The sequence below is a fragment of the Oryctolagus cuniculus genome, chromosome 11 (assembly GCF_964237555.1).
Source record: "Oryctolagus cuniculus chromosome 11, mOryCun1.1, whole genome shotgun sequence".
NCBI classification, from domain to species: domain Eukaryota; kingdom Metazoa; phylum Chordata; class Mammalia; order Lagomorpha; family Leporidae; genus Oryctolagus; species Oryctolagus cuniculus.
In genome coordinates this window covers 11,040,402-11,061,841 of record NC_091442.1, presented here as the reverse complement: position 1 = coordinate 11,061,841, position 21,440 = coordinate 11,040,402, and the positions used below count along the sequence as shown (strand labels likewise).

At 59.9% G+C, this 21,440-nt stretch overlaps 1 protein-coding gene across 2 annotated transcripts in view; it reads right to left on the bottom strand.

The window, feature by feature from the left end:
• The window catches only part of KCNB1 (potassium voltage-gated channel subfamily B member 1), a 103,265-nt gene extending 82,560 nt beyond the window's left edge, over positions 1-20,705 (bottom strand). The window contains exons 1-2 of one of the 2 annotated variants that reach the window (XM_051844879.2): positions 20,317-20,705; positions 18,341-19,074 (exon numbers count right to left, since the gene is read on the bottom strand). In XM_051844879.2, the coding sequence (XP_051700839.1) occupies positions 18,341-18,907 (567 nt within the window). In that variant the 5' untranslated portion in view covers positions 18,908-19,074; positions 20,317-20,705. 2 annotated transcript variants of the gene reach the window in all.
• Positions 20,706-21,440: the final 735 nt, after the last annotated feature.

Below are 21,440 nucleotides of genomic sequence, written 5' to 3'. Positions count from 1 at the left end.
CTTGGCCGTTGCAGCCATTTGGGGAGTGAACCATTGGATGGAAGATGTCTCCTCTGTCTGTTTCTATAACTGCTTTTTAAGTAAATAAATAAATCTTTAAAAAAAAAAAAGAGTTGGGACTCTGAACACCAGCGCTCAGGACGTGTCGGCCAGCACCCCACTGTGACTGCTGCCCAAGTGTCCTGACCGTGGCCCTCGGAATTCCGGCTTTGTACATGCTCCAGCCTGGATCGCCAGCATTCTGACCTTGCCTGCCACAGCCTCAGTCAGACTCCAGCCACAAACTCCTCGGGTCCAGTAACAGAGCTCAGGATTCTGACTGCAGACGGCGCCTTCCGACCCTGAACCCCACAGCTGAGACCTCGCACGATGGTCTGAACCCCAGAATCTGGGCACCCTAAGCTCACCTGAGGACTGCGGCCAGCCAGCCCAGGCTCCCTGCAAGCATGTGTAGCTGAGTCTGACTCAAGGAGAATTTCCACGGGCCCACAGCCCCCCCCCCCATCAGCCCCACGCCCAGGCGATGATGAAGACGAAGCGGCCAATAGTATGGGGCACCCTGCACACAGGCCCCTGGCTGAGGGCTCTACTGCTTTATCTCACTCCACTTTCGGGACCACCCAGGAAATTTATTTCCATTTCCCGGATGAGGAGCTGAGGCTTGGAGCCAGGCCAGTTTGATGACTCAGGACCTAGAGCCTTCGGCAGCCGTTCCCGCGGCTTTGCTTTCCGCTCTGGTTGGAACGCACCAGGTTTTACCTTGAATTTCCATAACTATGTGGACGTCCACAGGCACAAACTGCCTCGGTGGCTGGAACCAAGACCCACCTGGTGGGACAGTCATTCATGCAAGAAGAACTTGCTGCCCTGGGCACTGCCTGATGCCAGGAATTAGCATGGGGAGGCGGATGGGATGGGTGATTTCGTGTGCAAGGTGGCTGTGCCGGGGTGGCCGGTGATCCTTCTCTGGCCGTGGCTGTGGCTGGACAAGGTAGACCACAGTGGGTGGACGAAGCCCCCTCTGCTGAGGGGCTGAATGCACAGGTGGGGGTGGAGTCGTTTGTGGCCCTGCTGCCTGCGGAGCGGGCACATGGTCTCCTCCTGCTGGGGGCTGGGACGTCCACCACTGGGCCCCTGGTCCTCAGGGCTTCGGACTGGACTGAATTACATCACCGGCTTCCCTAGGTCTCCAGACTCAGGGACTTCTCGGCTTCTATAATCGTGTGACCCAACTCCTCGTTAAAAAAATCAGTCAACTCAGGCCAACATTTCGGTCCAGTGGATGAAGCCACCACCCGTGACTCTGGCGTTCCCATATCAGAGTGCTTGTTTGAGTCCCAACTGCTCCACTTCCAATCCAGCTCCCTGCTAATGCGCCTGGGAAGGCAGTGGAGGACGGCCCAAGTGCTTGGGCCCCTGCACCCACATATGAGACCAGGATGGAGTTGCTGGCTCCTGGCTTTGGCCTGGCCCAGCTCCAGCCATTGTGGCCATCTGGGGAGTGAACCAGTGGATGAATGATCTCTCTCTCCCTCTCTCTGTCACTCTGCCTTTCAAATAAATAAATCTTTAAAAATATCAACATCCATCTATCTCCCTATCATCTACCTCTATCTTACTGAGCCTGTTTCTCTGGGGAACCCTCGTACAGGACGCCTGTGGCTTCTGCCCTCTCCCCACTTGTGGGTGGGAGGGCCTCAGAGGCCAGACTGACTGCCATTCATAGTCATCTGAATCTGAATCAAAACCTGAACCCCTTGGGGCCAGCGCTGTGGCATAGTGGGTAAATCCACTGCCTGCAGTGTCAGCATCCTCTGTGGATGCTGGTTCAAGTCCTGGCTGCTCCACTTCCAATCCAGTTCCCTGCTAATGCACCTGGGAAAGCAGCAAAGGATGGCCCAAGTGCTTGGGCTCCTGAACCCATGTAGGAGTCGTGGATGAAGCTCCTGGCTCCTGACTTTGGCCTGGTCCAGCCCTGGCCGTTGCAGCCATCTGGGGAGTGAACCAGCAGATGGAAGATCTATCTATCTCCCTATAACTCTGCCTTTCAAATAAATTTAAAAAACAAATCAAAGACTGCATGTGTTCCCCAGACAGGTTCTGCTGGCCCATCCAAGTGTTTCTAATGTTTTAAAATTATTTTCTAACATTGAAAAACTGAGAGGTCTCAGATGAAAACTAAGATTGCTGGCTGGGCCAGGAACTTCGACCGAGCGCCCCAGCTTCCGCAGGCCCCGCCCCTCCCTGCTGCTCTCCGTGAGGCCGAGGCCGGGAGCGAACGGGCTCCCACTGAGCTGCCTGCCGCCACTGCCCTTGCTGACCGCCTGCCTGGCCTCAGTGGCCCCCTGGCTCCGGCCCCCGCGTCCCTGGGCAGCAGCACAACGGGCACTTTTTCTCGGACAGACTCCCTGGCACCACAGAGTCACTGTGCCCAGGGCAGGGCTGGTCTCACGGCTGCATGCACAGAGGGACGCTTAGGAGGGCTCCACAGCCGGCTTAGCGCTTGGCTGCCACTATCTTCCTACTTCTGAACAAGGGGCTGCATTTTCCTCCTGCTTTGCACCCCACAACGTCTGCAGCTGGCCCTGCCAGGGCCCCAGCCCAACACACTGTGCCCCCAGTGACCCCCTCAACCAGTCTGGAAAACCTCCCTGTAGTTTTTTTTTTTTTTTAATTTTTTTTTTTGACAGGCAGAGTGGACAGTGAGAGAGAGACAGAGAGAAAGGTCTTCTTTTTCCGTTGGTTCACCTCCCAGTGGCCACTCTGGCGGCGCTCTGCGGCTGGCGCACTGCGCTGATCCGATGGCAGGAGCCAGGTGCTTCTCCTGGTCTCCCATGGGGTGCAGGGCCCAAGTACTTGGGCCATCCTCCACTGCACTCCCTGGCCACAGCAGAGAGCTGGCCTGGAAGAGGGGCAACCGGGACAGAATCCGGCTCCCCGACCGGGACTAGAACCCGGTGTGCCGGTGCCGCAGGTGGAGGATTAGCCTAGTGAGCCGCGGCGCCGGCCTCTCCCTGTAGTTTTGAGCACTTATTTGCTTAGTGTGAAAAGTGCTTTTATGGGGCGGGTGCCTGGTGCAATGATTACGATGCTGTTGGTGACATCCGCGCCCAGATCAGAGTGCTGGGCTGCTCCTGACCCCCACTTCTCCCTGACGCACATTCTGGGAGGCGGCAGGGGACGATCAGGTACTTGAGTCACTGCCGCCTGCATAGGAGACCGGGTTGAGTTAGTGGTCCCTGGCTTCGGGCAGGCCAGCCCTAGCTGTTGCAGACATTTGGGGAGTGGGCCAGCAGACGGGAGACCTCTCTCTCTCTCTCTCTCTCCTCCTATGAAGTGAAAATAACTCCATTTTTAAGAACATCAGTGCATTTAGCTCACTGCTGTGCCATGGGGGCTCAGCAGGGCGAAGACCACCACCTCCCACCCTGCCACCCCCCGGGCCGTGTGCAGACTGCTGTCCAGGAGGGCGCCCAGCCAGGCCCAGCACCTCCAGGGCCAGTGTCAGCCCTGGCGCAGGCAGGCTCTGGCCCAAAGACAGGTCCTGGAGTTGAGGGAGCAGCTGACAGCTGCAAAGACCCAGCTGCTTGCCTGATGATTGTGTGGGGAGGGGTGACATCCCTGGAGAAGCGGTTAATGGGCTCCTAGTCAATGGCCTTCCCCCATAAGGCTCAGCCCTCCGGCCACAGTATCGGCTTCCTCCACCTGAGAAGGACTATCGGGGGTCAGTGACTGAGCCCCAGGACGCTAAGACGCTTCCCGAGAACGTGACCTCTGCCCTACTTACTTTGCTCATTAAGTCTGTGGCCTCACCTCCCATGGCCAGTGCAGTCAATCAGGTCATCGTCCCTCCTCTGGCCGGGACCTTTCCCTGCCCACCCAGGGCTGACCGTGGGCCCCCGTGTCCAACCGTCCACCCTCCGGGATGCCGGCTGTGGCAGGTCTCGATCACACGGCCACCATGGGCTTCCCCTCCAGTGCCCTGGGTGCCAAATACACCAGCCCTCAGCCACGAGGCCAGCAAGGATCCCGACATTACAGCAGGGGATTGGCGGCAGCACCCTAGAGAGAAGCACCAGTGCCCATCAGAGAATGGGGGCGTGTGATGGAGATGGCGGGGGCAGGGTCTAACCCCTGGCTCCCCCAGCTCCTCCAGGGCACAGCCATCCTGGACAAGTCCGAGCCCGCACAGTCGCATCAGGGGCTGGGTTAAGGCGAGGTGTGGGGTGGGCTTTTCCGAGCAAAGGCAGGGGGAAGGAAAGAGCCATTGCGCTCAGCCTGGGGGCGTGGGCGCTGAAGCTCAGGTGAGTCCCCCGTCTTTCCAGCAGCCCTGCTGGGTGACACCATCATGCCCATTTGTCAGATGAGGATGCTGAGGCAAAGAGAGGAAGGGTCTGCCCAGGGTTCTGTGGTGCACGTGAGGCAGTGTCAGGATGACAAACGAAGCCAGAGTTCCTCCCCCTCCCAGCCCAGGAGGGGAGGGAGACGCTGGCGTAGAAGGGGGCAGCCTGAACTCAGACCACAGCAGAGAGGCATTGTATCGTGGACACAGCACAAACGCCACCCAGTCCGAGCAGGCCACTCAAGGCCAGGGAGGGCCCCCCTGAGGGGTGCTGGACGGCTGGGACCGGGAGCGTGATGGGGGAGCTGGCTGGCCCAGTCACACACGGCCCTGGCGGCCCCAGAGAGGTTCAGAGCCGTGCACAGGGTGCCTGGCTAGTGTCTCCCTTGCTCCTTCCCTGCCACCCATGGAGCCTGTCCCCTGCACCAAGCCTGAAGACGACCTCAGAACCCGGGTGGCGAAGGGCTGGACACCATGCGTGTTTTAAGCCTGGCGGCCACGTGTCTCCCAGCAGCTGTCCATGACAGGTAAAGGAATGGGCTGGGATGCGCTCCAGTAAAACCTTGTTAACAAATCACACAGCCCACCTGCCCTGTGTTAGGACGCAGGAATGAGCAAGACCCCGTCCCAGGCTTGGGGAGCGTCCAGCTTGGTCTGGGCCGATGATGAGGCGAGTTGAGAAGGAACTGGAACACAATGGGAGGGGCAGACAGAGCGCCTCGGCGGCTCAGGAGGACTCGGATCCAGAGAAGCCCGCCGCGGCCACAGCTTTGGCCATGCACCCTGCTTTGCCACACGGCGCATGTGCACACTCGCTGTGACTGTCCCTTCCGTTGGCTGAGAGCCTTTCTCCCTCCAGCAGGACAGAAACGTGGGGACGATTTCTCTCCTCCCCTCTCTTGGTGGTGGCGCACCCATGTTTCCTGGGAGAATCACTTCTCTGCCATTGTCCGTCCCACCCCGTTGACACGTGACCCAGGCCCTGCTGAGAGACCAGGGCGCGCAGGGGCCTGTGGGAAGCAGCCCGGATCCTGCTGAGCCTGAGACCTAAAGCCACGTTTATGTCCCTCGATCCCATCGGACCTGAAGCCGTATCTGACCCAGGGCTTTTCAGTTAGATTTTTGCTTAATCCCTTTGAGCCACACTTCGATCACTTGCAACCAAAAGAATCTGGACTAACAGATACACAGTGGCTTCTCCTGCACCCTGCACCACGCCTGGCTTAGAGTAACACGCACTACGTGTTCGTCCCAGGAACAACAAGCAGCCCTGGAACAGGTCCCTGAAGCAGGCACGCAAGCCCTCGTGAGGCTGGAAGGGCCAGAGACACCTAGAGAGGAAGCCACGTGGAAAACACTGTCCCAAGAACGGAAGGGACGGGCTGATTCAACTCGGCCACTAGCGCAGGGGACAAACGGGCACACACACAGCCACTGCCATAAAGGAGAGAGAGCAGCCGACCCCTTTAAGGGGATGGTGGTGACTGTCGACACGCAATGTGCATGAGGAAGGCTGGGGGGTGGCGCTGTGGCTTAGCGGGTAAAGCCTGCAACGCTGGCATCCCATATGGGCGCCAGTTCGAGACCCAGCTGCTCCACTTCTGATCCAGCTCTCTGCTGTAGTCTGGGAAAGCAGTGGAAGATGGCCCAAGTCCTTGAGCCTCTGCATCCATGTGGGAGACCCAGAAGAAGCTGCTGGCTCCCGGCTTCAGATTGGCACAGCTCTGGCCATTGCACCCATTTGGGGCATGAACCAGAGGATGGAAGACCTCTCTCTCTCTGTCTCTCCCTCTCCTCTCTCTGTCTATAATTCTGGCTTTCAAGTAAATAAATAAATCTTAAAGAAAAAAAAAAAGAGGAAGGCTGGCCCACCAGCCTCTGCTCCACCCTCATTCTGCTTCTCATCCGTCACTGCGGGGCCATCTCCAGCTCCCTCTTTGCTACAGCTGGGTCTACAGAGACTCCAAGAGGCTGCCCAAGGTCAAGGTCAAGACCCCCCCCCCCCAAGGAGCACCCGCCTTGAAACACTCAGGGATGGGCCGTGGGTTGCAATGAGTGAACCGTGACAGTCTCTTTTTAGGTTCGGTTTGATTCCAGGTCTGTTACCTGGCGGAGGCAATGACGGCGTAGACTCAGCCGAGGCAGCGTCACCCGCTCAGAGCCGGTGTCTGCCCCCAGCCCACGGTGAGCCATTACGGTAGACACCAGTCTCACCACAGAGCAAGAGTGGGGCGGTCGGGGTGGGAGGGGACATCTCACATGTCCAAGTTCATCGTTTCTCCCCTCTGTGAATGCAGCACAGACGGCGAGCGCTTAGGTAGCAGGTAGATGAGAGACAAAGAAAGTAGATGGAGGGGCTACACTCGGGAGGCTCCTCGGACCAAACGTCACAAGATCGTCCCGTGTGCTCATGTATTCACTCAGCAAACGTTTGCTAGAACAGAACTGCAAGAGTAACCTCACACAGAACTGTCACCGTATCTCCAGTTGTTGTGAGGCTCCCGAAATCACAGGCCTGTGAACTGAAGTCCCAGGGAAGTGAAGCCATTCCCCCAAAGGACACGCGGCTCCAAAGCGGCTGAGCTGGGCGCTGAACCAGGGAGGCGGGCCGAGCGCCTTCGTCTCTCCCTGTAGGCCAGGCCTGGCATCTGCAGAACAACTCACAACCTAATGTGCATGATTTGCCGTTGTTGTTCCAGGTCTGAATGTCAGGGTTCTGGAGCCCTGGGGAGGGAAGTGGGTGTGGGTGGTGGTGGCAGTCAAAGAAGGCTTCAGGGAGGAGGTGGCAGGTGGGAGAAAGTGGGTGCAGGACCAGGGAGGGCTGCAGAACCGGGTGGAAGGCAGAAAGGTGGGGGTGGTGGTCTCAGAGAAGGAGAGGAGCTGAACGTGGGTGGGGGAGGGTGGCTGGGGTCCTCAAGGCTGGGCTGAGCAGCTCAGCCCCTACCCCGGGGGGGCCAGAGCCACAGAAGTTTCTGGGAGCGGGTGATTGACAGGAGCTGATCACACCTGTGGGAAACGGCTCTGGGTGCCCTGCAGAGGGTGCTGGAGGCAGGGAGGCCAGGGTGGAGGCTCAGGGGCTCCAAGGAAAGACCAAGGCTTGCGAGTGGCCCACAGGGTCACCCCTCGGACCTCGCGTCCTCCCCGTCTCCCTTGGCCTCACTCCGTTCTGGCCACACCGGCCACCTGAACGCTCCTGGAGTCTGCCCCGGGGTCTCAGCACATGCGGCTCTCTCCCCACCGGCCATGTCCACACACCCCTCCCTGCAGGTCTCTGTGTGACTGGCACCTCTCCTGAGCACCCTGGTTAGCCCCGCCCCATGCACCGCCCCCTCCGCCGCCAACCCCGCCCAGCACCACCTGCCAGGCCCTGTCATTTCTCCCGCAGAGGCGTCCGTCTGCGTCTCTAAGAGTCAACGGCTCCAAAGCAAAGTCTTTCATCACTGCTCTGCTCCCTCACCTCCTGGATATCAGTGCCACGGGGCCGGGGTCTTTGCTTGGTCGTCTGCTGCCTCCCCAGCACCCAGGACAGAGCCGGGCCGCAGTCTCACTCGGAGACTGAGCACAGCCTGCCTGTTCCAGCTCTTACACGAGGGGTCTTCAAAAGGCTCAAAGGATGAATCCATGCATGGACTGCAAAGTTAGTTTGCACCCAAACCAGCTTATCTTTTGGTTCCATTTTCCACAAACTTTTTGAAATCTCCTGGTTTGTTTATTATTGTTCATTATGATCAGGGCTGGGATTAGACCCATTTTATAGATGAGGAAACTGAGCCACTTGACCCAAGAACTCACAGCTCAAAATCAGCCAGGGCCCAAGACCCATTAAACAGACTGGGCATCTGTGGCCACTGATGGAGGCTAGGGGTTTGTGGCTTCCCAGGGACTGCCCTGCCCCCATGGCACACACATCCCCCATCCAGCCACCCTCCTCTGACCCATCTACATCACCCACTTCCAAGCCGTCATCTCCCCTTGCCTGGAAAATGCAGCATCCCGGGCAGCCGGGCACCCCTAACTTCTCTGCCTCTCCAGGCACCAGGCAGTGCGTGGGGGCCAGGGTGCTGCTTGCCACCCTGCAGGGCACTGGACAGCACCCTTGCCACTGCCCTGCCACTAGCAAAGAGCCGTCTGTCCCCACTTATCACACACACTAAGGTCCACGGCCAGACTGGCCGGGCAACCAGGCACCTTCCTCACGGAGAGCGTGGCCAGGGTGGCGGCGAAGCATTGGATGTCCAGCAGTGCGACAGCGGGAGGCCCCGACTTTGTAAAGAAAATCCTTTCCCATCATCGTATCCTCGGACAACATCCTTCACTCACTCAACACACGTCTCCAGTGACTGCTCCACTGCACTGATCCAGGCCCTGAAACCACGACAGGGACCAGACAAAACCCCAGCGCTTTGAAGCTTCTGTCCGGTGGGGGAGAGACAGGATGACGTGACTGAGCAGCGCCATGCTGTGTGGGGCGGGGCCAGGGCTAAGGGCCAGGGCCAGCCTCGCTGAGAAGGCATTCGAGCTAAGACCTGGACAGAGCAGAGGAACAGCCGTGCAAAGGCCCTGGGCAGGAGGGAGCCCTGGGGGTCAGGGAGAGCCGTGCGGTCCTGCGGGCGGAGGCTGGTGGGATGGCGCTGGGGAGAGAAAGGAGATGCCGACCACAGGGCTGGGGAGCCAGGCTGGGGATTGGGGTTTTTCTCCGAGATGGGAGCCCCAGGAAGGCTTTGAGCAGGGTGGGGGGGAGTGGGGAGACCGCGGGGCAGGTGATGGGAGCAGCCGACAGGAGGTACCTCCCATGGGAGTCCCGGCAGCACAGGAGGGGCAGGGAGGTGGCAGGGAGGCGCTGAGAAGGGGTCCGGTTCTGGACGCGTCACTCGCGTGTGTCACTCCCTCGCACGTGTGGAAGAGGAAGGGTGGCACGCAGCTGGCTGTGCTGGGGCTGTCCACTGCTGCCAACAATGACAACCGTGGGTACAGCGGGTGCCAGCACCACGCACCACACAGCTCTGATCCTCAGAAACCCACGGCCGTCCTGCGTGGCTGGGCTCTCCAGGACTGCCCAGAACACTCAGACATCCCAGAACACTCAGGACAGCACAGTGTTGGGAAATGGGACAGCCACACGCCAAGAAAAGCAATTGGTCCCTTACCCCTCCCCCCGACCCTCCTCCACAGATCAAAAGGGAAGCTAGAAGCTCTGAAACTCTTAAAAGAACACAAGGGTAAAGCTGCCGCCTGCAGCGCCGGCATCCCATATGGGCACTGGTTCAAGTCCTGGCTGCTCCTCTTCCAATCCAGCTCTCTGCTGTGGCCTGGGAAAGCAGTAGAAGACGGGCCAAGTGCTTGGGCCCCTGCACCTGTGTGGGAGACCCGGAAGAAGCTCCTGGCTCCTGGCTTCGGATCGGTGCAGCTCTGGCTGTTGCAGCCAACTGGGGAGTGAACGAGCGGATGGAAGACCTCTCTCTCTGTCTCTACTTCTCTCTGTAACTTTGTCTTTCAAATAAATAAAAATAAATCTTAAAAAAAAAAAACACTAGACAGAGGCTTCATGACATGGATTTGGCAATGTGACACCAAACGCATCGATGACAGAAGAGAAAATGCACAAATCAGACTTCATCAAGATAAGACCCCTGTGCCTCGAAGGCCACCATCGACAGACTGAGAAGGGGACTTGGGGAGCAGGAGGAAATATTTGCAAATCTTGTATCTGACATGGGGGTCACGTTCCGAAAACAGAGAACCGACACAGACAGCACAGAGGCAGAAAAACCAAGTCACTCAGCTCGGAAATGGCTGTTCTCTGAAGCAGACAGACAGACGGCCAACAGGCATGGGGCCATCAGGGAAATGCAGATCACACCCCTGAAGATGGGCTTCCTGCAGCGCCGACTCAAATCCCGGCTGCTCCACTTTCAACCCAACTCCCTGCTAATGCGCCTGGGAAAGCAGCAGAAGATGGCCAAGTCCTTGGGCCCCTGCACCCACGTGGGAGACCCAGAAAAAGCTCCTGGCTCCCAGCTTCGGATCAGCCCAGCTCTGGCTGTTGTGGCCATTTCGGGAGTGAATCAGCAGATGGTGGACCTCTCTCTCTCTCTCTCTCTCTCTCTCTGTGTCTCTCCCTCTCTGTCTCTGTTAACTCTGCCTTTCAAATAAATACATACATCTTTTTTAAAAAATTAAAATTCTGTAGTGATGGTGTGTCTGCCATTTTGGAAATTAATTTCTAGAAAACAAAACAAACAAAAAAAACCGGGAGCAGGTGCTTGGTCAGTGGTTGAGACAACTGTTACGATGCCCAGGTGCCACATCAGGGTCCAGGGTTCAGTTCCCACCTGCAGCTCCTGACTCCGGCTTCCTGCTAACGTAGCCCTTTGGGAAGCAGGGGTGATGGCTTCTGCTGTGCACATGGGAGACCTGGACGGAGCTCCTGGCTCTCAGTCAGTCCCAGGCCCTGCCCAGCCCTGCCCATTGCAACCATTTGGGAACTGAACCAGCAGACGGGCATGCACTCTCTCTCTCTCTCAAGTAAATACATAAAAATTTAATGTGTATATATATATATATATTTATTTTAAAACCCCAAATAGAAAATAATAAATATTGACAAGGCTGTGGAGAAATTGGAACCCTAATACGCTGTTGACGGGAACACAAAATAACACAGCCCCTAGGGAAAACGGCAGGGAGTTCCTCCAAAAAATTAAAAATAGAACGCCCCTGTTCCGTGTCAGGGTGCACAGTCAGAGCACTGACGGCAATGGCTTGAAGGGACGCTTGCACACGCATGTTCACAGCATCATCGCTCACAACAGCCCGAAGGAAGAAGCAATCGAGTGCCCATCGACGGATGGACGGGTGAACCGTACGCGGCCTCTGCATAGCCTTTGAAAAGGAGGGAAATTCTGACACACGCTACAACACGGGTGAACCCTGAGGACACGACACTGAGATGAGCTGGTAACAAAAGGTCACAAAAGGGCTGTGATTCCACTCACAGAAGAGTCAAGTTCACGGACAGAAAGCAGAAGGCTGGACGACGAGGTTGGGGCAGGAACGGGCAGGTGTTTCGTGGGGGGACGGAGTTTCCATTTTGCAAGGTGGAAAGTTCTGGAATTGGCGGCACGGCAGTGTGACTGTGCTTAACTCTCCTGAACCGGATGATGAGAGCAGTCGCGATGCTGACGTCTGGGTTGTGTGTATCTTACTCTAAGTTCTAGAAAATCTCCCAGGGGCTGTGTTTCAGCCGCGGGGCCCAGGTCTGGGCGTTTTCCAAGCGGAAGTGAGCCCAGTGCACAGCCAGGGCTGGGAGCCCCGCCCTGTGAGGTCTCAGCGAGGAGGAGGAGCCTCGGGGGCCACACAGCCAGGAAGCAGCGAAGGCGCGGCTTGAGCCCTGACCACACCCGGGTACGAGAGACGTCTCACGAGTCAACACTATGTCTCCCCTGGTATCTGGGGGGCATGTAAGGAAAACTGGCACCCTGGATGTTAACGCTCCGACCCCTGCATCCCCCAGATGGGGGCTAGGGTGTTCCTCCTGGCCCCAGCCCTACCTGGTCATGTCCACTTCATGAACACCAAGAGTGCCCCACCTTAAGGAGAATGTAGACCTCAAGCATTTAGTTGTTCTATGAAAATCCTGCCTGGTGCTAAGCTTGCGTCTCTGAGAGCCCCATCCAGCAGCCTCTGGGGGCAAAGTCAGGCTGGATTGGGAGCCAGGGACAGATGTGTCACCTCTCCACACTTCCCCAGTCCTGGGGACGGCGTCCTGGACCTCACTCCACACTTCCTGGAGGCCAAAGTCATGGACTCGGCAGTTAGGGAATCCTGGGTGGCAACCGTCTCGCCTTCCTGTTTGCTGTGTGACCCTGGGCCAACCACTTCCCCTCTCTGGGCCTCAACCGTGAGATGAGGATAATGATGCCTCCTTAACAGGGAGACCATGGAAATCCGACGTGGCAATGCACTGAACACCCTTCGCACGGTGCCAGCTGTGGATTGGTGCTCAGAGGGGAGCTGTCGCTGTGGCGTTGATGGCACCAGCCAGCCAGACCCAGCATTTCCTGTCTGAAGGCAATCCCCCTGCAGGGACTTGGCAGTAAGACTCCTTCTTAGCTTCACCGCAACACCGGAATCAGCTGGTGAAATGAAGTTTTGCACAGCTCTTTGGTAGGGTTTTCCAGGGCCAGATCCTTGGACAAGGATCTGAGTACAAGTGGTTTGTGTGGGAAGTCATCCCAGAAACCCCTGGTGGGAGAGGAGACACGTGAGACAGGGAAAAGAAGGAGGAGCTGCAGTACGTCTACACCTTCCCCTCGCCCCGGCCAGGGGGGCGGGGCGGGGCGCGAGCTCCCTGCCTCCACGGGACTCTCCTGGCTGGAGATGGCCGCTAGGCTCATGCCACGCAGGCCTCGCGTGATAAGAACAATCATTCCTTGCAAAGGAGCCTATGTGATGACAATTACAAAACAGAAAACAACTGGACAGTGGCTGAGGGCTTTCTGCACCCGGCCCAGTTCTAAGTGCTCACGTGGCAGAAGAGGTGCTGCTGCCGCCCAGGACTGCTGTTGGCTCAAGGAACCAGGGCCCAGGAAGCCGCAATGGGTGGCCCCAAACCACACAGTGAGCGGATGATCCGGCTCTAAGATCAGGGTGCCCGTCCACAACGCTGTCGATGATGGGGAGTGCACAAAGTGCTGGTTATCAAGTTGGTGCCTAATGCGTGCTTCTCTTCCAGTTAATTAAGCTTTGGCCAAACTGCTCCTTTTTGGCCAGCGTTTTTCCTGCCTAAGCATTTTCTCCTTCTCCAGCCCATCAAAGCCTTTCAAAACCCCGGAGAGACCAGCTGGCAAGATATGATCATGGTCGATTCTCCCAGAGCAAGAAAAAGATCCCTGAGCCTGGATGGAGGCAGGGGGTGGGGTCAGAAGTCCTGGGGCTGGTCCCTGATCTCTCACAGACAGGCAAGTCACGAAGTAGCCCCTGCTGTGGGCTGCCCTTTTTCAATGGGGCCCTGGGATTCAGCCCGACACGTGTGTTCCCCTATTGACCCCTTCCGACCACCCTGTGGGGTGGGTTTTATCCCCACCCTCACTTTCAGACTAGGAGGCCATGGCTGACACAGCTGCCTGTCCAAAGTTCTCAGCCAGGAAAAGAGATAGTGGGATTCAAACTCACATTCCTGTGACCCCACAGCCAGGACTCCGAATCATTGCCATGGGAAGGGGGCTCCACAAAGTTCAGAGGAAGTTAATTTTGCAAAAAAAAAAAAAAAATTCAGACATCCATGCCTACGTCTTTCACAAGACACCTTTTCTATGAACTTCTGGAAGGTCCTCCTAGTATCTCCTTGGGCTAAAACAGGCACCTGGGTTGACAGATGTATGGCCAGCCCAGAGCACTGACGGGGCCAGGGATTCCAAGTTGGTCCCCGTATTCCCCCAGCTCAGGAAGCAGAAGCCTCATCCCCCCAGAGACATGAAATCCCAAAGCACCATGGGGCAGTGAGCCCGTACTGCCGTCCATGCGGGTGGCCGGTGCTGTAGCTTTGCGAGGGGCTCAGCGATGCAGCCCCAGCCACACCACCATTTACGGGGTCACGTGCTCCTGCCAAGGACTCTTCCGCCACAGCCCTCCATGGCTGCCGGCATGATCAGTCCATTTCCCGGATAAGGAAGCCAAGACTCAGAGAGGAGCTTGTCCGAGGTCACGTTCCTGGCAGGCACTGATGAGCCAGGAAAGAACCCCTGGCGGCTGAGCTTCAGAGGTGATTCTCAAACAGATCTGTGTGGGCAGAAGCCTGACCACTGCCCCTAACAGTGGGCCGCCCCGCTTTGGACGCAGGAATAAAGAGCTACGGCAAGAACAATTCATCCACAGGAAAGTGCCTTCCCGGTGTAAGTCGCGTTCACATCTGAAATCTCACCGAGTCGTCCAAACAGCCCCCGGGGCTGCGCGGCGGTTCTCACCGGCCGGGGAGATGAGCCCGCTGAGGCCCGGAGAGCCTGCTCACCCACCCGAAATTCCAGGACCCAGAGGCACAAGCTTGGGAGCCACACAAGCCTGGGTTCAAACCCTGCCTCTGCCATTTCCGTTCCTTCAACAGTCACTTCCTGAGCGGGGGCCGTGTGAGCGTGGGTCAGTGACGGCACCCGCGTCTCCACTCGTCTTGTGCAAAAACATCACAGAGCTCATCAAATCCACTCCCCAAATGCCAAACACTTGCCGTCCCGGGTTCCCCTGTGGCTAGAGCGTGAGGGTGTGGCCTGATGATTTTGGATTTAAAAAGAAGTCGGCTAGGGGCTCCTGGGAAAAGCTCTCCTCTCGGAAAAAGAACATGGTTCATTGGAGGGCGCGTCCTGCTTCATGCACTGGACCTCATTGTGTCTACACTGGAGGCTGGAACCAGGCAGCCATCTTGTACCAGGAGGCAGCCAGCTTGAGAACCAAGCCAACTGCCGCAGTTGGAGGAGCTGAGGGATGGAAAGAGTCTAGAATCCTGATGGCATCATTGAACTCATTCAACCCGATCCAGCCACTTGAAGCCCCATGTTGTGGGAGGGGATGCGTCTCCCTCCTTTCTGAAGCTCCTTTGAGTTTTCTCGTCTGTTACTTGCTGCCCAAAGCACCGTAAGTGGCACGCTGGCGAGGGGCTGCTGGAGGGATCTCGGTGAGCGAGCGGATCCCAACCACCACAGGTCGGGGCCAGGCTCACGGAAGAGCGGTTGTCTGGGGCTTTAACCCTGTGGCCTTTCCAGGGAAGGCAGCCACGCTGGGCCTTGGAAGTGACTTCTCCCACTCAGAAAGGCTGTTGCGTTTTCCGAGAAAGCGGAAACCCAGTGGTGGCCCCGGCCGGCCGTCCTGCCACCCCATCGGGGCTGACCCCGTCCTCCAGACAAGAATCAATCACGCTGCCTTTTGCCTAATGGGTTTTGATTTTCGCTCCCCTGACGGTGAAGCCCAGGGCCGGTGCTCTGGTCTGTCTCGCAGTCGCCAGAACGGCCCATCAATTATTCATGGGATCGGCTTGCCGCTATCAGAAAGAAAGGGCCTGTGGCCACTCAGCCCACCCAGCTTGGGGAAAAGGACTCCACTCCTTGGCATCCATCCCAGTGAGCCCCGCCTGCGATGCGCTAGGCACTGAGCTACATTTTAACCGACAAGACCTCGGGATGACCTTGCAGGGGGCTTTGCGACGCCATTTTGCAGGTGGGAGGCTGGGGCTGCAGAGGTGAACTGGGGAGGCGGAAGGGCTGAGCCTGGAGCCCGGGTCCCCCCCCCCCTTGCTCTTAAACAAACGAGTGATGGGCGGTTTTGCCCCCACACCATCCAGAAATGATCCTCCACTGACCCCTCCCAATCTGCAGTCTGGACAATCCGCAGGCCCTGCTGTTCTGATGTGCGAGCGAGGCACCCAGGCTGGGGGGACGGCGGGCAAAGTAGGAGCCGGCGGCACAGGGGTCTGGGTCACAGGTGGACAGTGAGGAGGGAGTGACAGGTCCCCACGTGACTGACTCACGGCTGGGTCCATTCACCGTCACCACACGGAGTTAGGTGCAGTGCCTCTGTGCCATGGGTGCTGGGAACAGAGCAGCGACTGTAATTCCTGGTGCTTGCATTCTTGTGGGTGTGAACCAGAGAGACACAGGAAGCCAACAGCATTCCCAAAGGTGCTGAAGGCCTGTGCAGGAAAGACTCTGTGCAACAGGGGAAACTGGAGCAGGGACCTGTCCAGCGAGGAATGAGGAGAAGGGGCAGCTGTGGGGACCATCTGGGAAAAGAAGAACCCAGGCAGCAGGGACAGCCAGTGCAAAGGCCCGGGGGTAGAACAACTTTGGCCAGTTTAGGGAATGGCAGAGGCCAATGGGGGCCAAACTGAGTGAACCAGGGGAGAGTGGAAGAGGTGAACTCAGACGGGCCCTGGAGGCCAGATTCCACAGACCCTCGAGGGCCATGCCGAAGACTCTGCTTCCTTCTGGATATGACGGGAACCTCGGGGGATGCTAGGCAGGTGAATAATGTGGTCCAGTTCACACTGTGAAAAGCTCACTTCGGCTGCCGCTGCCGAGTGGTCAATGGATTGCAGGGGGCAAGAGTGGAAAGCAGGGGGGAGGAGGAGCAGCCTGTGGCAGTTCATCATCGCGGGAGGGAGAGCAGGGCACTGAGCTGCCTTTGTTGCCTGCTGTGTGACCTTAGGCAAGGTGTTTAGCCTCTCTGAGCCTCATCGTTTATGGAGATGTGTGTTATCACATCCTGTGCACCATAGGTGATCAGCGCCAGCCAGGATTTCAGCGCCCAGAGACAAAGAGCCTGCCTGCCTCCCCTTTTCAGCTCTGGCTGCAAAAAACCCTGGACGGTCCATCTGCCGGGAATGCGAGCTGACAGCCCCAGCCCGGGATCGCAGAGAGGTCACGGAGCTCGTCCCTGAGAGCGGATTAACCCAAGGGAGCAGGGCGGCTGCTTATTCCAGAACGGCGCCTCCGGAGAGCCCCAGCGCCTGGCTCTGCAGCCGGATGCCGACCCAAACACAGCCCCTCGCCTGCTTCTTCCCAGGGAGGGCGAGCCCCTCCTGCTCCCACGGCCCAGTCTCACGGCTGTGGGACAGAACGGGGAGGAGGCAGAGTCACGTTTGGGCCTAAGTGGGATGTGGAGTGGGGGAACCCGTGTCAGGGCTGGAAATAGCAAACTAAATCTGCTGATCTTAAGCCGGTTAAGGGTGAGTGGCTCGCTCTTAAGAAGGAGCGCAACCTGGGCAGGATTATATCCCAACTGCAGCCCGTGGCCTCAGGGGAGGAAGCCACGCACAGGAAGTTCCGCATCCTCTTTAGGGTCAGTGGAGAAAAGAAACATAAGTGCTCCCCCCACCCCGCCAGGCCAGCCCCTCCCACAGCCCCTCCCAGGGGCCTCTCCTGGCTGGGAGGCCCCGCTGTGTCCCCTTGGGGTGTAACCTGCCGCAGGAGAAGCCCACTGAGCCCCGAGCCCCCACCACAAGGCCAGGCTGGACCCGAGCCAGCCTGGCTCACCCGCTGAGACTGCACGCGCACGCGTCCCCCACTTCGCCCCTTCCCCCATTTCGGGCCGCACTCTCAGAGAGCGAGTTCCGCCCCTAACTTAGTCTTTCTGGATTTCCACATCAATGCTCTTCTTTCCCGGGCCCTCCTTGGGCCTCACCTGGCCTCTGGGATAGCCCAGAATGCACTGTGCTGTCACTGGCTCGCAGTGTCCAGCACAATGGCCATGCGAAGACAGGGGCCCCGTCTCTCCCAGCACCCCTCAGCCCCCGCCTGACTCAGAGCCGTGGCTCCTCCCCCAGCGGCCTCCGGGAAGCCCCAGCCGCTGCCCTCCCCTGGCAGCCCACTCTGAATGGTCACTCTCCTCCCTCCCCTCCCTCTCCTCACTGCCTCATTTTTCTCTCCTACTAGGAAATCCACATCCTCTCCCAACAGTCAGAGCCTCTGTACAAGCCTCACCAAGCCACTGTCAGAATAAGCTAACCAACAGGTGAATAAATCCAGACGGGGGTGACCCCCATCCGTGGGCATCCACTGGGGACGGCGTGCGACCGGCCTGGCCACACCCACCCAACAGAGTCCCTTTGCCTGGGTTCCCCCTTACCTTAAAACTACCTGCCAGCATTTCAACACCCAACAAGCACAATCCCAAGCTGCCTGCCTTCCCTCCGCGGGGCAACGTGGGGTCTTCACTGGAGAGATGCCTAGTAAAAGCTCAGGGCGACCCACCCCAGCCTGGGGGTGGACATCACAGGGACCCGGGCGCTCCTCCATCCCAGAGAGCCTCCGTCCTCTCTCCGTGTGCCCCTTAGTTTCTACTGTGGCAGCTCTTCACCCATCCTCGAGCCACGTTCTCCAACGAAGCAGGGGTGTGACGCGCGGTGCGATAGGAGGAGGGGTGCGATGCCCTCCGGGACTCACCTCTGGGGACTCGGCCAGAGCCCCTCCCCCACTCCTGGTCCCGCCAGCAGCCCGCAGCCCCCAGACTCACCTTGGCGGCCACGGAGGAGTTGGGCTTCTCCAGCAGGTCCCACAGCTTCTTGCGCTTCTCCGCGCAGCACGTGTTGTCAAACTCCTCGCCCTCGCGCTCACGGAGCGTCTCGGCCTCGCGCTTAAGTTCCTCATTCATCTGCTCCTTCTTCTGGTGGTACCGCGCCTGGCAGCAGGACTCCAGGTAGATCTCGTCGATGCCCCAGTAGTCAAGCTCCTGGCTGAAGCTGAGCGCGCACATCTCCTCCATCATGTGCAGCCGCCCCGTGCGGTAGAAGTTGAGGATGGAGGTGAAGGCGCCCGGGTGCCGGTCGAAGAAGTACTCATTGTCGTCCAGGCTGTAGTCGTCACACACCTCGAGCAGCGAGTCGTGTGTGTTGCAGTCGCGGAGCTTGCCCAGCCGCGTGCGGGGCAGGCGGTCCAGGGTGCGCCACAGCACCTCGTGCGCCAGGCCCCCGACGTTGAGGCGGACGCGCCGAGAGCACGCCTTGCTGCGCACGATCTCCATGGGCTCCGGCGGCAGCGAGCTGGCGGAGCGCGAGCCATGCTTCGTCATGCCCGCCGGCATCGCTGGTCCGGCCGCCCCCGCCCCCCCCGCCCCCCCAGGCCGCTGTCACTCGACGGCAAGGCCCGCTGCTGCGGCGGGCGAGGGGGGCAGGGAGCGCTGCGGGCCGCTGGCGTGCAGGCGGGGCGCGGGCGCGCGTCACGGCCGTCTTCTCACCTCCATCCCGACGGCTACGAGGCACAAAGCGAAAGCGGACGCGGGTCAGCACACGGCGAGCGGGGCACGGCCCCTCCCCGCCTCTCCACCGGGGTCCCCGCCGGCCTTGACCTTCGCGGCGCTTAAGCGGCTCAGGGGGTGGATAGGGCGTCTGGGCGCTGTCCTTCCCGCCGGTGCTGAAGCCCGCCCCACTCCGTGCGCGCGGGGAGGGGCCGCCTTTGGGGGCGGGGAGAGAGCCCCAAGAGGTGCCCCTGGAGCCGGGGACGCCCCACCCCGGTTTCCGCAGCCCCGGCGCGACCCGGCCGCCCGGGGCGCTGTCCGCCCCTTCGAGTGCTGAAACTCGCTTCTCTGTGGGTCTCCCCAGCGGGCGTGTCCCGAACCTGGCCCCGCACTGGGGGGACAGGGACACTGCAGGAGAAACTTTCTTTTTTTAAACGAGTTCTCATTTCCACCACCCCCACCCCCCGCGCACACACCCCCATTCGAGATCATCACAATTTAGGGGGGGAGTGTAGGGAGATGGCAGAGAGCTTGCTTTTCCTAAATCATAAAGGATTTGGGGGAATCCTGGGGGTGTGCACCTGTCAGAGGTCACCACGGACGGGGTCTTCACTCAGCCCCTCTGTCCTGGGGCGACCCCTCTCCCCATACCGCCAGAGCCCCTCCCCCGAGGTTGCTCCGGAAACGAGGTGAGCGGTGAAGACGCACAGGCTCTGGCCTGGGTCCCTCCCCTCCCTCTGCGCCCCCTACTCTACCGCAGGATCCGCCTGCTCCGTCCTCCTCTGGCTCCTTCCCCGCCCCCTCCTCCCCTCCCCCCTCCCTGCTCCTCCTCCTCCTCCTCCTCCTCCTCCTCCTCCTCCTCCTCCTCGCTCCTCTCTGGTGATGGCTTTTTATAACTCCGGTTTCTGCGCCTTTCCTGGGGCTCGGAACGGAAGGGGTGGGGGGAGGTGGGAGGCGGGGAAATGAGCTCAATTTTCTGGCCTTTTCAAAATGCGCCCTCCTCCCGCCGGGCGCTGGTGATTTCGGGGGGTTCCCCCGAGCCCTCGGCGGTGTGGGGAACGCGCCCTCGCCCCAAAATGCGGACCGCGCGCCTCTCCAGGCCCCAGCCCTTGCCCGCCCCACCACCCCCCAGCCTGGAACCGCGGAGCCCAGGCAGACCAACAGGCCGAGCCGCGGCAGGCAAGCCCCCGGCCCGTGTCCCCCCCTCCACCACCACCACCAGGGCCCCCGCGGCGGGCCACCGCCCCAACACTCACCCCCAGGGCGGCCGCCTCCTGGGGCCAGGGGCCGCGCATCGTCCCGGCCTCCCGGGCGCCCCCGCCCGCGGGCAGCGGCGGTCCCGGGGCCGGGCTGGGTTCGGCCTACCCCGGCCGGGCAGGCAATGCGCCCGGGCTGCAGGCGCCGCGGGGCCGGGGCGCGCTCTCCGAGGCGAGGGGCGCGGACGGGCCCGGGGGGCGCGCGGAGCAGGACCGTGAGCGGGCGGCGCTTCCTTCACCGCCTCCTCCTCTGGCCCTCGCGGCGGCGGCGGCGGCTGCCTGGGCGAGATCAACAAGTCGGGGCTGAGCTCCGGCTCGGCGCTGCGATTCTGTCCCGCACTTCGGAGCGCCCGGAGTCGGGCACCGAGGCGGGACGGCGCCACCTGCGGGTCGGAAGCGCGCACGCCGCTTAACTCCTGCTTGCCCGGCGGGGCTGCGGGAGCGGCCAGGGCGCGCCGGCAGCTGGCGCGCACCGGGAGAAGCGCGGTCCCGCCCTCAGCACCTGGGCCGTAGCCGCAGCCCCGCCGCGGTCCCGCTGCCTCCGTCCAGTGCCCAGCCTAAGAACTACCGTGTGCAAGGCACCACGCAGGCGTCGGAGACGGGGCTGCGAGCAAAGACCCACGTCCTGCCCCTGCGAGCTGAGCTGCCCACAGGCGGCAGAAGTGACCAGAACGCGCTCTGGGGAAGTGAGGAAGCTGAGGAGGGGGCTGGAGAGCCGGGGGAAGGGCGGACGGCGGTTTTAAACAGCCCTTGCTTTCGTGGGCTTCCATTCTGGAGTCTAAAACCTGGCTCCAGAATGGAATTCTGGGTCCCAGAGTGGGGAGCTGGACAGTGGGCGTGATGGCGGCGAGGGTGAGGGAAGGGCAGTGAGGAGCCAGCGGGTTCACGCAGCCTAGTGATTGGTCCAGTCACTCGTGGAAGGCGGGACAGGGGGTCATGCGGAGCTTCCTGGGTGCCAGGCCCTGCAGGCTCAGAGGAGGGCAGCTCTTCCCTGGGAGCACCTGTCTCCTGGGGGAGGTGGAAGTCGTGGAGTCACCCCATAAATGAATTACACCCTGAAAGTGGGCCCCGTGGTTGGCCCAGTGATCAAAAAGCTGCCTGGGAGGCCTGCATCCGGCATCAGA